Below are 13884 nucleotides of genomic sequence, written 5' to 3'. Positions count from 1 at the left end.
GAGGCAGAAGACACAATTGCTCCTAATGAATACTTACCTCTGTCTTCACAAAAGTGGAGGCTGGTGCAGACACTGCTGGGGATAAAGAGACTGTGAGAAGAAAAATGAACATATTTAACACCTTTGAAAGTAAATAAATTGCCAGGCCTGGATGAGATGCATCTAGGCTGCTAAGCAGAGGAGGAAATGAGGCTCTGAACATAATTTTCCAATCCTTTCTGGCTATAGGTGTGGTGCTGGGGGGCTAACATTGTAACATTGTTTAAAAAGGGAGGAAGGGATGGGCTGAGTAACTGTAGACCTAACTTGGGGGAGGTGGGGGAAATTATTAGAAAAATTAAGACAGTGTTAATCATCATTTGGAAAGGGATGAATTAATTAAGGACAGCGTGGATTTGTTAAGGGATGGCTGTGTTTGACTAACATAATTGAATTTTTTGATGATGTAACAAGGAGAGTTGATGAGGGTAGCATGTTTGATGTAGTCTACGTGGATTTTGGCAAGGCTCCTGACAAGGTTCCACATGGCAGACTGGTCAGAAAATTAAAAGCCCAGGGGCTCCAAGGGCAAGTAATAAGTTAGATCCAAACTTGACTCAGGGGCAGGAAGCAAAGGGTCATGGTCGATGGATATTTTGTTAACTGGAAGGCTGTTTTTAGTGGGTTGCGGCAGGGCTCAGTACTGGGCCCCTTGTTCTTTGTGGTACGTATCAATGATTTAGAGAAAACCTCCCAAAAATACTGGAGAACCAAGGGACTAGTGAATGAGAAACTGAAATAAATTAATATTAATAAAAAAGTAGTATTGTAGAAAGTTATGGGACTGAAAGTTGATAAAGCCCTTGGACCTGATGATCCACATGCCAATTGTTGAAAGAGGTTGCTGTAGAGATGGTGGATGCATTGGTGGTCATCTTCCAAAATTCTATAGATTCTGGAATGGCTCCTGCTGATTGGAAGATAGCAAATTTAACCCCCTATTTAAGAAAAGAGCGAGAGAGAAAATAGAATTAACAGACCTGTTTAGCGTGACATAAGTAGTAGGGAAAGTGCTAGAATTTATTATAAAGGATGTGATAACTGGACACTTAGAAAGTAATAAAAAACAAAAACAGAATTACCTGGAAAAACTCAGCAGGTCTGGCAGCATCGGCGGAGAAGAAAAGAGTTGACGTTTCGAGTCCTCATGACCCTTCGACAGAACTTGAGAGCGAGTCCAAGAAAGAGTTGAAATATAAGCTGGTTTAAGGTGTGTGTGTGGGGGGGCGGAGAGATAGAGAGAGAGAGAGAGGTGGGGGGGGGTGTGGTTGTAGGGACAAACAAGCAGTGATAGAAGCAGATCATCAAAAGATGTCAACGACAATAGTACAATAGAACACATAGGTGTTAAAGTTGGTGATATTATCTAAACGAATGTGCTAATTAAGAATGGATGGTAGGGCACTCAAGGTATAGCTCTAGTGGGGTTTTTTTTAATAATGGAAATAGGTGGGAAAAGGAAAATCTTTATAATTTATTGGAGGAAAAAAAAGGAAGGGGGAAACAGAAAGGGGGTGGGGATGGGGGAGGGAGCTCACGACCTAAAGTAACTTAGAAAGTAATGGTAGGATTGGGCAGAATCAACATGGTTTATGAAAGGGAAACCATGTTTGACAAACTTGTTGGAGTTTTTTGAGGATGTTACTAGCAGAATTGATAAGGGGAGCCAATGGACATCGAGGATTTGGATTTTCAGAAGGCTTTCGCTAAGGTCCCATACAAAGAGGTTAATAAACAAAATTAGAGCTCATAGGATAGGGGATAATATACTGGCATGGATTGACAATTGATTAATGGACAAAAAACAGAGTAAAACAGGTCATTCTCAGGTTGGCAGGCTGTGACTAGTGGGGTATTACAAGGATCTGTGCTTGGGCTCAGCTATTCACAATCTACATCAATGATTTTGATGTATGGACCAACTGTAATATTTCCAAGTTTGCTGATGACACAAAACTAGGTGGGAATGTGAACTGTGAGGAGGATGCATAGAAGCTCCAATATGATTTAGACAAGCTAAGTGAGTGAGCAAGAACATGGCAGATGGAAGATAAGCGAAAAAATGTGATGTCACTTTGGTAGGAAAAACAGAAATGCAGAGTATTTCTTGAATGGTGAGAGATTGAGAAGTGTTGATGTCCAAAGGGACCTGGGTTTCCTTGTTTATAAGTCACCAAAAGCTAATATGCAGGTGCAGCAAGCAATTAGGAAGACAAGTGGTATGTTGGCTTTTATTGCGAGAGGATTCGAGTACAGAAGTAAAGATGTCTTGCTGTAATTGTGCAGAGCCTTGGCGAGAGCACCTGGAGTAGTGTACAGTTTTGGCCTTCCTACCTAAGGAAGGATATACTTAGCATGGGGAGAGTTCACCAAGCTGATTCCTGGGATGGCGGGATCATCCTATGAGGAGAGATTGAGGACATTGGAGAGATTCTTGAGAGTTTAGAAGAATGAGAGGTGATCTCATTCAAACATACAGGGCTCGACAGAGAAGATGCAGGAAGGATGTTTCCCTGGACTGGGGAGTCTAGAACCAGGGGGGCAATGTCTCAGAATAAGGGGTAGGCCATTTCAGGACCCAGAAGAGGAGGAATTTCTTCACTTAGAGGGTGGTGAATCTTTGGAATTCTCTACCCCAGAGGGCAGTGGAGGTTCAGTCATTGAGCATTCAACATAAGAACATAAATGGGGACAGGAGTAGATCATTCGGCCCCTGCTCCACCATTTAATAAGATCATGGCTGATCTTTCTGTGTTTCGATTTCCACATTCCCATTTACCCCCGATAACCAGGTCAAACAGTTACAGGGATTACAAAATAAATGGGAATATACTAAGAGGGGTAGATGAAGTGAGAAATCTTGGCGTACAAGTACACAGGTCCCTGAAGGCAGCATTTCAAGTAGACAAGGTTGTAAAGAAGGCACATGGAATGCTCTCCTTCATTGGCAGAAGTATAGAATATAAAAGTAAGGATATAATGTTGGAATTGTGTAAGACACTGGTGAGGCCACAACAGGAGTATTTTGTGCAATTCTGGTCACTACATTACAGGAAGGACGTAATAGCTCTGGAGAGAGTGCAGAGGAGGTTGACGAGAATGTTGCCAGGGTTAGAAAAGTGTAGCTACGAGGAGAGATTGGATAAGTTGGGGTTATTTTCCTTAGAACAAAGAAGTCTGAGAGGTGACTTGATTGAGGTGTACAAAATTGAGGGGAATAGATAGAGTGGACAGGATAAAATTGTTTCCCTTGGTGGAGAATTCTAGAACCAGGGGACATAGATTCAAGATAAGTGGCAGAAGGTGTAGGGGGGGACATGAGGAAGAACTTTTTTACGCAGAGGATAGTGGGTGCCTGGACTTCGCTGCCCAAGTTGGTGGTAGAGGCAGAAACATTAAAATCTTTTAAAAAGTACCTGGATCTGCACCTAAAGTGCTGTAAGCTGCAGAGCTATGGGCTGGGTGCAGGAAGGTGTGATTAGAAAGGGCACCTGGATGTCCTGGGGCTGGCATGGACAAGATGGGCTGAATAGCCTCCTTCTGTGCTGTAACTTTTCTATGGTTCTAACCTTTGATTCTCTCGCCTAACAAGAATCTATCTACCTCTGCCTTAAAAATATTCAATGACCCCGCCTCCACCACCTTCTTGGCAGAGAATTCCAAGGTCGCACAACCCTCAGAGAAAAAATTTCTCCTCATCTCTGCCCTAAAAGGGTGACTCCTAATTTTAAAACAGTGCCCCCTAGTTCTGGACTCATCCACAAGAGGAAACATCCTTTCTACATCCACCTTGTCAAGGCTGTTCAGGATCTTGTATACTTCAATCAAATCACCCTTCACTCTTCTAAACTCCAGTGGAAGCAAGCCCAATCTGTCCAACCTTTCCTCATAAGACAACCCACTCATTCCAGATATCAATCTTGTAAACCTCCTTTGAACTGCCTCCAATGCATTGACATCCTTCTTTAAATAGGGAGTTCAAAACTGCACACAGTATTCGAGGTGCGGTCTCACCAGTGCCCTGAATAACTGAAGCATTACATCCTTACTTTTATAGAATTACCTGGAAAACTCACCAGGTCTGGCAGCATCGGCGGAGAAGAAAAGAGTTGACGTTTCGAGTCCTCATGACCCTTCAACAGAATGGTTCTGTTGAAGGGTCATGAGGACTTGAAACGTCAACTCTTTTCTTCTCCGCCGATGCTGCCAGACCTGCTGAGTTTTTCCAGGTAATTCTGTTTTGTTTTGGATTTCCAGCATCCGCAGTTTTTTGTTTTTATCTTTACTTTTATGTTCAATTCCTCTCGTAATAAAGGATAGTATTCCACTAGCCTTCTTAATTACTTGCTGTCCCTGCATAGTAACTTTTTGTGACTCATACTAGAACAGCTAGATCCCTCTGCAGCTCAGAATTGTGCAGGCGTTCTCCATTTAAGTAATACTCTGCATTTTTTGTTCTTCCTGCCAACTTCGCATTTTCCCACATTAAACTCCGTTTGCCAGATCTTTGCCCACTCACTCAACCTATCTATATCCATCTGCAACCTCCTCATGTTCTTTTCACAACATACTTTCCCACCTATCTTTGTGTCATTTGCAAATTTAGCTACCATTTCTTCTCTCCCCTCATCTAAGCCATTGATGTAAATCATAAAAGGTTGAGGCCCCAATACAGACCCCTGTGGGACTCCACTTGTCACATCCTGCCAAAGAGAAAAAGACCTATTTATGCATACTCCAGGCTTTCTGCTAGCTAGCTAACCTTCTACCCATGCTAGTAGGAATGCACTTATTCTGAATACTCTGAAATGTCCTCTTAAATGTCTGCCACTGCATCTCTATTGATCCATAATGTAGCCTAATTTTCCAATTCACTTCAGCTAGCTCAGCTTTCATCCCCACATAGTTGCCCTTGTTTAAGTTTAAGATACTAGTCTTAGACCCACTCTTCTCCCTTTCAAACTGGATGAAAATTCAATCATATTGTGGTCGCTGCTACCTCGGGGTGCCTTTACTCTGAGGTCATTAATTAGTTCTGTCACATTACACAATACCAATTCTAATATAACCTGCTCTCTGGTTGGATCCAGAACGTGCTGCTCTAAGAAACTATCTCAGAAGCATTCTAAGAAGTCCTCATCCAGGCTACTACTGCCAGTCTGATTTTTCCAGTTTATGTGTAGATTAAAATCACCCATGATTATTGCCATACCTTTATCACAAGCATACAATATTTTGTCTTGGATACTTTATCCTACACAGGTAGATGGATATATTTCTAGATATTAGACAGAGAAGGATAGATTTCTAGACATTAAAGATATCGAGAGATATGAGGATAGTGCAGGAAAATGGCATTGCCATAGAAGATCAGCCATGATCTAGTAGAATGGCAGAGCAGGCTGGAGGGGCTGAATGGCCTACTTATTGCTCCTATTTCCTAAGGCAAGGGAATGCATAATAAATGGTAAAATACTGAGAAGTGTAAAGGAACAGAGTACCCCTAAAAAGATCTACCGATCTCACGAAGTATCCCTCCAGCTCTTTGAGTTTGCTACTGATTTTGAAGATCATTTTGTTGTGGTTTTATATTAGTCCACTGTAGGTCTGCAGTTGGCCAATATAAACTCAGTAAGAAAAATGTATTCCCTTCATTCCTGTGCTTCTGCCTCATGTGGATATATTTATTGTTTGGATCTTCAATGAGCAGTCATCAAAACAAAAGCAGAACTCAATCCCAGGATTTTATGCTCTATGGGGTTTGAAACTTGGCAAAATTGGTTTTACTGCCTTTTCCTTATGGAAAAAAGGTTCACATAAAAATCAGTGGCCTTTAACTTTCGAGCTTCCTGGAATCGTAACTGGGGAGTACCCCAAAGATGCACTGGGGAAGCGCCCTCCCCACCCCAGTAAGACCCCATGTAAGGATTGCACGGCAATTGCCCACGGAAGTTCAGGCCCAGTATTACAATATGATTTCTGCAATACATTTGCTGTATTTGATCCACCCTTTAAAATAACAGATTGGAAAGTAAAAATATGTGACCCAGTTATATGATTATTCATGAATTTGGAAAAAATTATTATATTGTATGATTTAGTCAGATGATATTTGTGCCTCTTAAAAGTGGAAATTGTTTAAAGATAATTAGTTTAAGGGCTCTTTGTAATAAGTATTTTGGAAATAGGTTTGTCATGTCTGGTCTACTGTTTTCTTTCTTCCTCTTTCCTTTAACCACTGCACCCCCTGCAAAAAAGGAAGTGGCATGGGTTTGAAATCAGTGATTGTGTGGCAGAAAGCAGATACAAACAAGACTGGCACATGCTGAGAGGACAACTTATCAAATTTGAGTATGATCCTTTTGTTCATTTATTTCTCCACAAGAGTACAGAAGTTGTAGTTTCAGCGTGGAGTTGCAGTAATGATGGAGGAAGAGCCACCCCACCCAGCCAGCTCAGAGCATAATAGATATGCACAGGGCCCTCTGCAAACCTGGTTTTGAACCAAATCTACAGTGAAATTGCGGAAACTGCTGGAAATTCACTGAAAGAGAAAGATGATTTAATTCTTTTGGTGGAAACACTGCCTTGGACCTGTCAAAATGTATGAGATCTGCAATTTGATGCTTCAAGATCAAGATTGAGATAAACAGTTTTGCTTAAAACCCTTAAAGCTACAACTTGGAACAGATTTTTGCGCCAGTAATCTGAATCATATTTATTTTCAGATCACACGGGTGAAAAAAATAATATTCTAAGTCACTATGCCATCCGTTCCTTGATGCGTGAATATTTAATCCATCATAAGGAAAAGCTCAAGTATTCCTGAGCGTAATTTTAGCTTTAACATCAATGCAGATCGTGCTCCTATGACATCTCCCCTTACATTAAAAACCTTGTACCCATGTCTTCTTAGTGATAAATCTGTTCTTTTTAGGAACCACTGGATTTTCTTTTGGTTCTTTTTGTGCAAAAACCACAGCACAGCCCAGTTTTGGTTTTGGAACTACCACCACAACAGCTTCCTCAGGATTTGGAGGTAATGCAAATGTGTTTCTATAGTCCTGTCTTTTCAAGGGTGGGGCGAGTGCAGAGAACGCAGAATGCTCTTTGTGATAACTTTCCACCTGTTATTGGAAAACTTTCCTATTTTGTTGAATTGGTGTGTTACTTTTCTTCCTTTAGCTGATGTTGGCATTTTGTATTTGATAAACTGTGTATTTGAAGTCCCTTTTCTACTTGTAACAGCTTTTCATTTTTTGGGGGTCATTGGATTGTTTTAGACGAAAGCCTTTACAACTTGAGATTAACTTCTTAGCATGCTTTTAGTTTCTTCCATTTCATTGTTGGCATCGATTCATTAAACATTAACCTGGCAGAGCCTCCTTAATGTTATTTGGATGGTGAGGAACTTTCACTATCTGCACTCCTGTTTAAATATTAAACCATTATAGCGCAATGAATTCTATTAACGTGAGCATCTTGCCTGTTTCCCCATGAATTTCTATTGAAAGCCTTTGTTTAAACAGTGAAAACTGCTAACGTGGAATTTACTAAACCTGATGTGGCAGAGGGGACACGCATTGATCTCATGAGTGTGAGGGAGGGCATGATGGGTGTAAGTGTCCTTGTAATTTCAACTCCCTTCCTTATGTTGGGTTCAGTAACTCATGGCTTTGAAGGAAAGAGTGAAGAAGAATACTGAAAGTCCAGGGGACTGGGTGAGATATAAAGAACATCAAAACCAGACAAAAAAGATAATAAGAGCTACAAAAAGAGAATACAGAAAGAAGGGAAGAACTGTTACTTGACTGATAATACAGAGGCCCAGGCCAATGCTCTGAGGACACAAGTTCAAATCCCACAACAGCAGTTGATGGGATTAATTAATAACTCTGGAATGAAAAGTGATGGTGACCATGAATCTATCAGATTGTTGTAAAAACCCATCAAATTCATTAGTGTCCTTTAGGGAAGGAAATCTGCCATCCTTAAGTGGTCACGCCTACATGTGACCCCAGACCCACACAATATGGTTGACTCTTAACTGCCCTTTGAAGTGGCCTAGCAAGACACTGAGGTGTGCAACAGAAAAGTCAAGAAGGATTATAACTGGACGGACCGGCTAGCATCGACCTATGCGCAAGGAACTACAATGACACACCTAGCCCTGTTGACCTTGCCCAGTTTTCCTCACCTACATCTGACAACTTGTGCCAAAATTGGGAGAGCTGTCCCACAACTCGTCAAGCAACTGCCTGATATGGTCACACTCACTGAATCATGCCTTATAGATAATGTCCCAGACACCACTATCACCATCCCTGGGTATGTCCTGTCCCACCAATGTCCCAGGTGGCACAGTGTATACATTTTGGAGGGAGGTGTCCTGGGAGTCCTCAACATTGACGCAAGATCACATGAAGTTTCATGGCATCAAGTCAAACATGGGCAAGGAAACCACTTGCTGATGACCATCTACTGCCTCCCCACAGTTGACGAATCCATACTCCTCCATGTTTAACACCACTTAGAAGAAGCACTGAGGGAGCAAGGGCATAGAGTATATTCAGAGTGAGTGGCTTGGTAGCACCACTACAGGTGGAGCTGGCTGGATCCTGAAGGACATATCTGCTAACCTGTGCCTACAGTAGGCGGTGAGTGAACCACCAAGGGGACAAATCCAGCAGTTCAAAACTGGGCATCCATGAGGCGTTGTGGGCCATCAGCAGGAGCAGATTTGTACTCGACCAGAATCTGTAACATCGACGCCCAGCATGTCCCTCAGTCTGCCATTACAATCAACCTGGGGAATCAACCCTTCAATGAAAAGCGCAGGAGAACATGCCAAGAGCAACACTATTCAGACCTATAGATGAGATGCCGACCTAGTGAAGCGACAACACAGAACTACGTGCATGCCAAACAGTGGAAGCAGCATTCAAAAGACAAAGCTAAGAGATCCCACAACCAATAGATAAGATCAAATCCCTGCAGTCCTGTCGCGTCTAGTTGTGAATGCTGGTGGACAATTAAACAGCTTATAACAGGAGCAGGGTTCATAAACCTCCGCATCCTCAATGATGGGGTAGTCCAGCACATGAGTGCAAAAGATAAGGCTGAAGCGTTTGCAACCATCTTCAGCCAGAAATGTTGAGCAGATAATCGATCTTGGCCTCCTCTGGCAATCCCCATCATCACAGATGCCAGTCTTCAGCTAATTCGATTCATTCCATGTGATTTCAAGAAACAACTGAAGGCACTGGATGCAGCAAAGACTGTGGACCCTAACAACATCCTGGCAGTAGTATTGAAGACTTATACTCCAGAACTAGTCGCATCCCCAGCCAAGCTGTATCAGTATAGCTACAACACTGGCATCTAGCCGACAAAGTCGAAAATTCCTGGTATGTCCTGTCTGTACAAAGCAGGATTACTGGCCAATTACTGTCCCTTAGTCTGCTCTCGATCACCAGCAAAGTGATGGAAGATATCATTGACAGTGCTCTGGTGAGGAACTTACTCAACAACAGCCTGATTAAGGGGATATACAGGTGCTTGCCTTGTTTCAGATGTCCCATTTCCCTCATTGTGATATCATTTTGCACTTTCAGCAGCTTGTTATGCAAAAAAAAGAATGGCCCTTGCAACTTTTGATTTAACAGTTGAAGCTGTTGGATATCCTGCAACAGTAACACCTGAAACATTGTTTCAGAAAAGTCATAATTTTCTCCCTTGTTTAAAAAAAAAATTTGTTTATGATTAAATCATTCTCAAGTTCCGCAGAATGATCGTTGAACTCTTAAGTTCTAAATAGTTTCCTAATTTTTAAGGTTAGTGAGTTTGGACAATTAGTGTTTAACTTGGAAACAGCAAATCTTCTGACCTTGAACTTGAGCAAATTCTCAAACTAGATAACCAACCCTTTATCAAACTTTTAGTGCCCGACTGATGTAACTGATTGTTTTTTTGATGAAATCACAGTTTGTTATAAATAAAAGAATTGATGTATAGGCTCGAATTCTGAGGTCAGCACCGACCTAACTGCTTATGTTCATTGAGCTTTCAGCTGCCCATAGATTTTTATATAGGCTTCTACATGGCAGCAACAATAATTAGAAAGCCGTTTTGGTGTGGTGCCCTTTCAAGGGGATCTGGGACCTTCTTGAACAGGGCAAACGACAACGTGTCTCTTCAACCAACGAGATTAATGAGCTCTTCCTGATTCAGACAGTGTACGCCTCAGCAAGTGTAAGTTAGAACATTTGATTCAATGTAAAATTATGTACAGAAAGCAAAATAGAGAAGAGAAGAATGATGCGATTAAGAGAAGCTTGCATTATTGCAAAATCACGCTCATGGGTACAGTAGTGTATTGGTTATTGCACTTGACAACCCAGATCTCATGTGTTCAAGACCTACCACAACAAGTTGTGAAATTGAGTTCCATAACTCTGAGTGAGCACCAGAAAAAGTGACCATAAAACTTCCAGATTTTGTAAACAAAAAAGCCATACAACTGGTTCAATAAGAAATGTCTAGTTTCTCTCAAAACTCTAGCTGTTAAGAGCTGAGTAATAAATGTGCCAATGCCAATAAGCATTATGACAAATTCCAGAATCTAACAGGACGTCTGTTTACTGAAGGTATAATAAATTGTTTACTATGTCATAGTCCGATTTACAAACTAAAACTACTTATTTAATTTAAAATCTCTTCCATGTTTCTGTATTTAAAGGAAGGAAGAAGATCTTTAATAGCACCTTTCACAAAGTTAGGGTGTCCTGAAGTACTTTACAGCCAGTGACATACTTTTATTATGTAGTAAATGTGCCAATTGATTTGCGCAGCAAGGTCCCACAAACAGCATTTGAGACATGACCAGATCATCTATTTTGGGTATTGGTTGAGGGATGAATATTGTCCAGGACACTGAGGAGAATACCACTGCTCTTCTTCGAATGACTTTTACGCACCCAAAATTTCTAAACTGGTTACTCGCACTGCATTGCTTATAAATCAGGTTACACTTATTATCCTGCTGAAATGTCTCTTACCCTGGGCTAGATAACATTTTATGTTGTCTGATGTACAGTATTTGCACATTAGAAAGAAACCTGCATCTTTTCCAGTCCTTAACACTTGACAGGCAAGGAATGGCTCAAGGGAAGGCCCTTTTTGTTCAAAGCACAATTTTTTTTAAGGGGCGAAAATATTAGCTTTTAGAATTTTGATTTTTTTTTCCTCCTCGCCAGCACTGAGACTGTCGAGTTGGCTGTCCATCCTTACCGGATTGTTCCAGTCACCTCTCCAATAGGGGAAGGTGACAGGGTAATGGGGGTGCTGATTTTTAACTGGCCAAGAACTCTGGAAATTTTCACTCCAACAAATCATGCTGCAGGCTGGGAAATCTGAACGAACAGCTAATAGTGTGTTTTCCAGGATCAGTTGGGATTTGAATGACACTCAGTACAGATCAGAATCATTTTCTTACCACCACCAATGCCACCCTCACCCCCCCAACCCCCCTTTTTGTGAAACCACCACAAGCTGCTCCTCTAAGTGTTTACCAAGCAGCGAGGGAGGCTTAACAAGTGCAATAGTAAGAATACTGAAATAAAAACAGAAAACGCTAGAAAAACTCAACAGGTCTGGCAGTATCTGTGGAGAGAGAAACAGAGTTAACGTTTCAAGTCCATATGACTCTTCTTCAGAGTAAGAATACTGATGTTTAGAAGCATCCATCAAAATTTTCCCATGACCTAGTATTTTTTTTCTGAAAAATAAGGAAGTAATTTGAAGAAACAGCACTGCCATGAGACTTTCCTTCCCTTTCTGACAGGATGTTGGACTTGCAGAACAGGCTGCTGAGGACCTGTGAAGAGAAAATTGGGTTAATCTTTTGAGTGGGACCCTTCATTAACACTGCCAAGACCTTGCTGTTTAAAATTTAATACAATAAAATAAGTGCCTTCTAAATTAGCATTTTGCATGTTGTGTTATATATTTTTGTTAGGTTTTGGCCCATTTGGAACCACCAACACTACCACAAGTGGACAAACAGCAGGATTTCCTTTTGGAGCATCTACAGGTATAGTAATATTTATTGTATCAACTTATTTCATAGATCATTTGTTGATCAAATATTGCACTTTAAAATTCCAACATTTTCTTTTGCTGGGCATTTACCGCGAACTGTCTTGACCTTCCCTACCCACAGTTCAGTGAACTTGCTGGTCACATGTTTCTGTGGAAATAATTCCCATTAAAAAGATGCAACTTCACCTGGTGTGACATGATATTCATTAATAGTACCAGTTATTAGATAATGTATCCATTCCATTTAATGATCATTATTGGTAGATAAGATGAAGTATGATGTAGTAAGTAATTGAATAGATGAGTAAATTCTTCAGATCCCTTGACGTATTCCTGTATGGTTACCTCTGGTGGGGGAATTAAGAACAAAGGCACATAATCTTAAAATTAGAGCCAAACTATTTGGGCATGAAATCAGGAAGCACATCATCACATAAATGGTGTTTGGAATTCGCCCTTTGAGCTTTCAAGATCAAGATAGATGGGTGGATTCTTGTTGGGTAAGGATGTCAAAGGAAACGGAGGAAAAGTGGGGAAAATGGATTTGTGGTGTAGGTCGATCATAGTATAATTGAATAGCGGAATAGGCTCCAGCTGCTTCTGTTCTTCCTCTCCCTGTATTACAAATTATGTTTACATTGATTCTTTGTTTCTGAATGTCTCAAATTTAAAATTCTCATTTTGGTATTGAAATAAATGTCTTCATTGCCTCACCACTCTATCTATATAACCTCCTTTCATCCGTTAGACTCAAAGTCTCCATTCCTTTAACTTGGATCTGTTGTCCATTCCATCTTTCAGCTCACCAGTGGCACCTGTGTCTTCAGCTGGCTGGACCTCATTCTCTAAACATTCATGTTTGAACTACTTTGCTTCTCCAACTTTTCTCCCTTAAAACAAGCTTTTGTCAATCCTTCTCATATTTCATTCTCTGTATTGGCATATTTTTTCCTTCATCCCTGCTCTGTGATGTGCCTTGTGTTTTTATCCTATGTTAAAGATGCTATGTCAATGCTAGTCCTTGATGTGCAACAAAGACTGAAGAGCAGTGTGAAACTTTACAAGCTTTTTAACCTTTGAGCGTCATGGAGTGATCAGAACCTCAGGGTTATGCTACCGCTTGAAAGATTTCCCCTACCTGCTCCAAAAATTCTGCACTGTTGAAATCGCCACTATAGGCACTACTTCAGTGAAAAGACTGTTGTTTTCTTAATATTTGTCAGATAGGAGTATTTTTGAGTGATTGCAACAACTTTTCCGTTTCTATGAGCCATTATGTGAGCATTATACCAAGAAAGGAATAAAGTATTTGTTTTGATGTAGAAAATGTGAGCGACTTTTAAGTAGTATGGGGTAGGACTACAACTAATTACAAAGGAGCAAATGTAGCAGAAGAGGCAGTGAAGCATTGGAGATGGAGGACTATTCACTAATTTTCCATCAAACTTGATGAGTTCCTTTATTTTACCTGTAGTCAAAACTAGAGAGAATCTTGCCCCATGTTCGTTGATGAATGGAAATTTACAGTGCAGTTCAGTTACTGTCTACAAATACACTTATTGCTGTCACTTTAAACCATCATAAGAACCCTAATAAATTAATTTTGTTTTCTACTATTTAAGTAAAGCACACAGCTTGAGGTCCAGAATTCATAGTGGTTTCTTTCTGTCATAGAGTTATACAGCACAGAAACAGGCCCATTGTGCCCATGCCAGCCATCAAGCACCTATCTATTCTAATCCCATT

At 40.8% G+C, this 13884-nt stretch overlaps 1 protein-coding gene across 4 annotated transcripts in view; it reads left to right on the top strand.

The window, feature by feature from the left end:
• Positions 1–13884, top strand: part of nup54 (nucleoporin 54) — a 69741-nt gene that overhangs the window by 3338 nt on the left and 52519 nt on the right. For 2 of the 4 annotated variants that reach the window (XM_041196375.1, XM_041196367.1), the window contains exons 2-3: positions 6977–7078; positions 12056–12130. In XM_041196375.1, the coding sequence (XP_041052309.1) occupies positions 6977–7078; positions 12056–12130 (177 nt within the window). The remainder of the gene's footprint in view (positions 1–6976; positions 7079–12055; positions 12131–13884) is intronic. The other 2 variants (XM_041196392.1, XM_041196384.1) reach the window with 1 other exon arrangement.

Source organism: Carcharodon carcharias, chromosome 1, assembly GCF_017639515.1.
Source record: "Carcharodon carcharias isolate sCarCar2 chromosome 1, sCarCar2.pri, whole genome shotgun sequence".
NCBI classification, from domain to species: domain Eukaryota; kingdom Metazoa; phylum Chordata; class Chondrichthyes; order Lamniformes; family Lamnidae; genus Carcharodon; species Carcharodon carcharias.
Note: the sequence above shows the minus strand (reverse complement) of the source record. Positions and strands in the feature narration are given on the sequence as shown.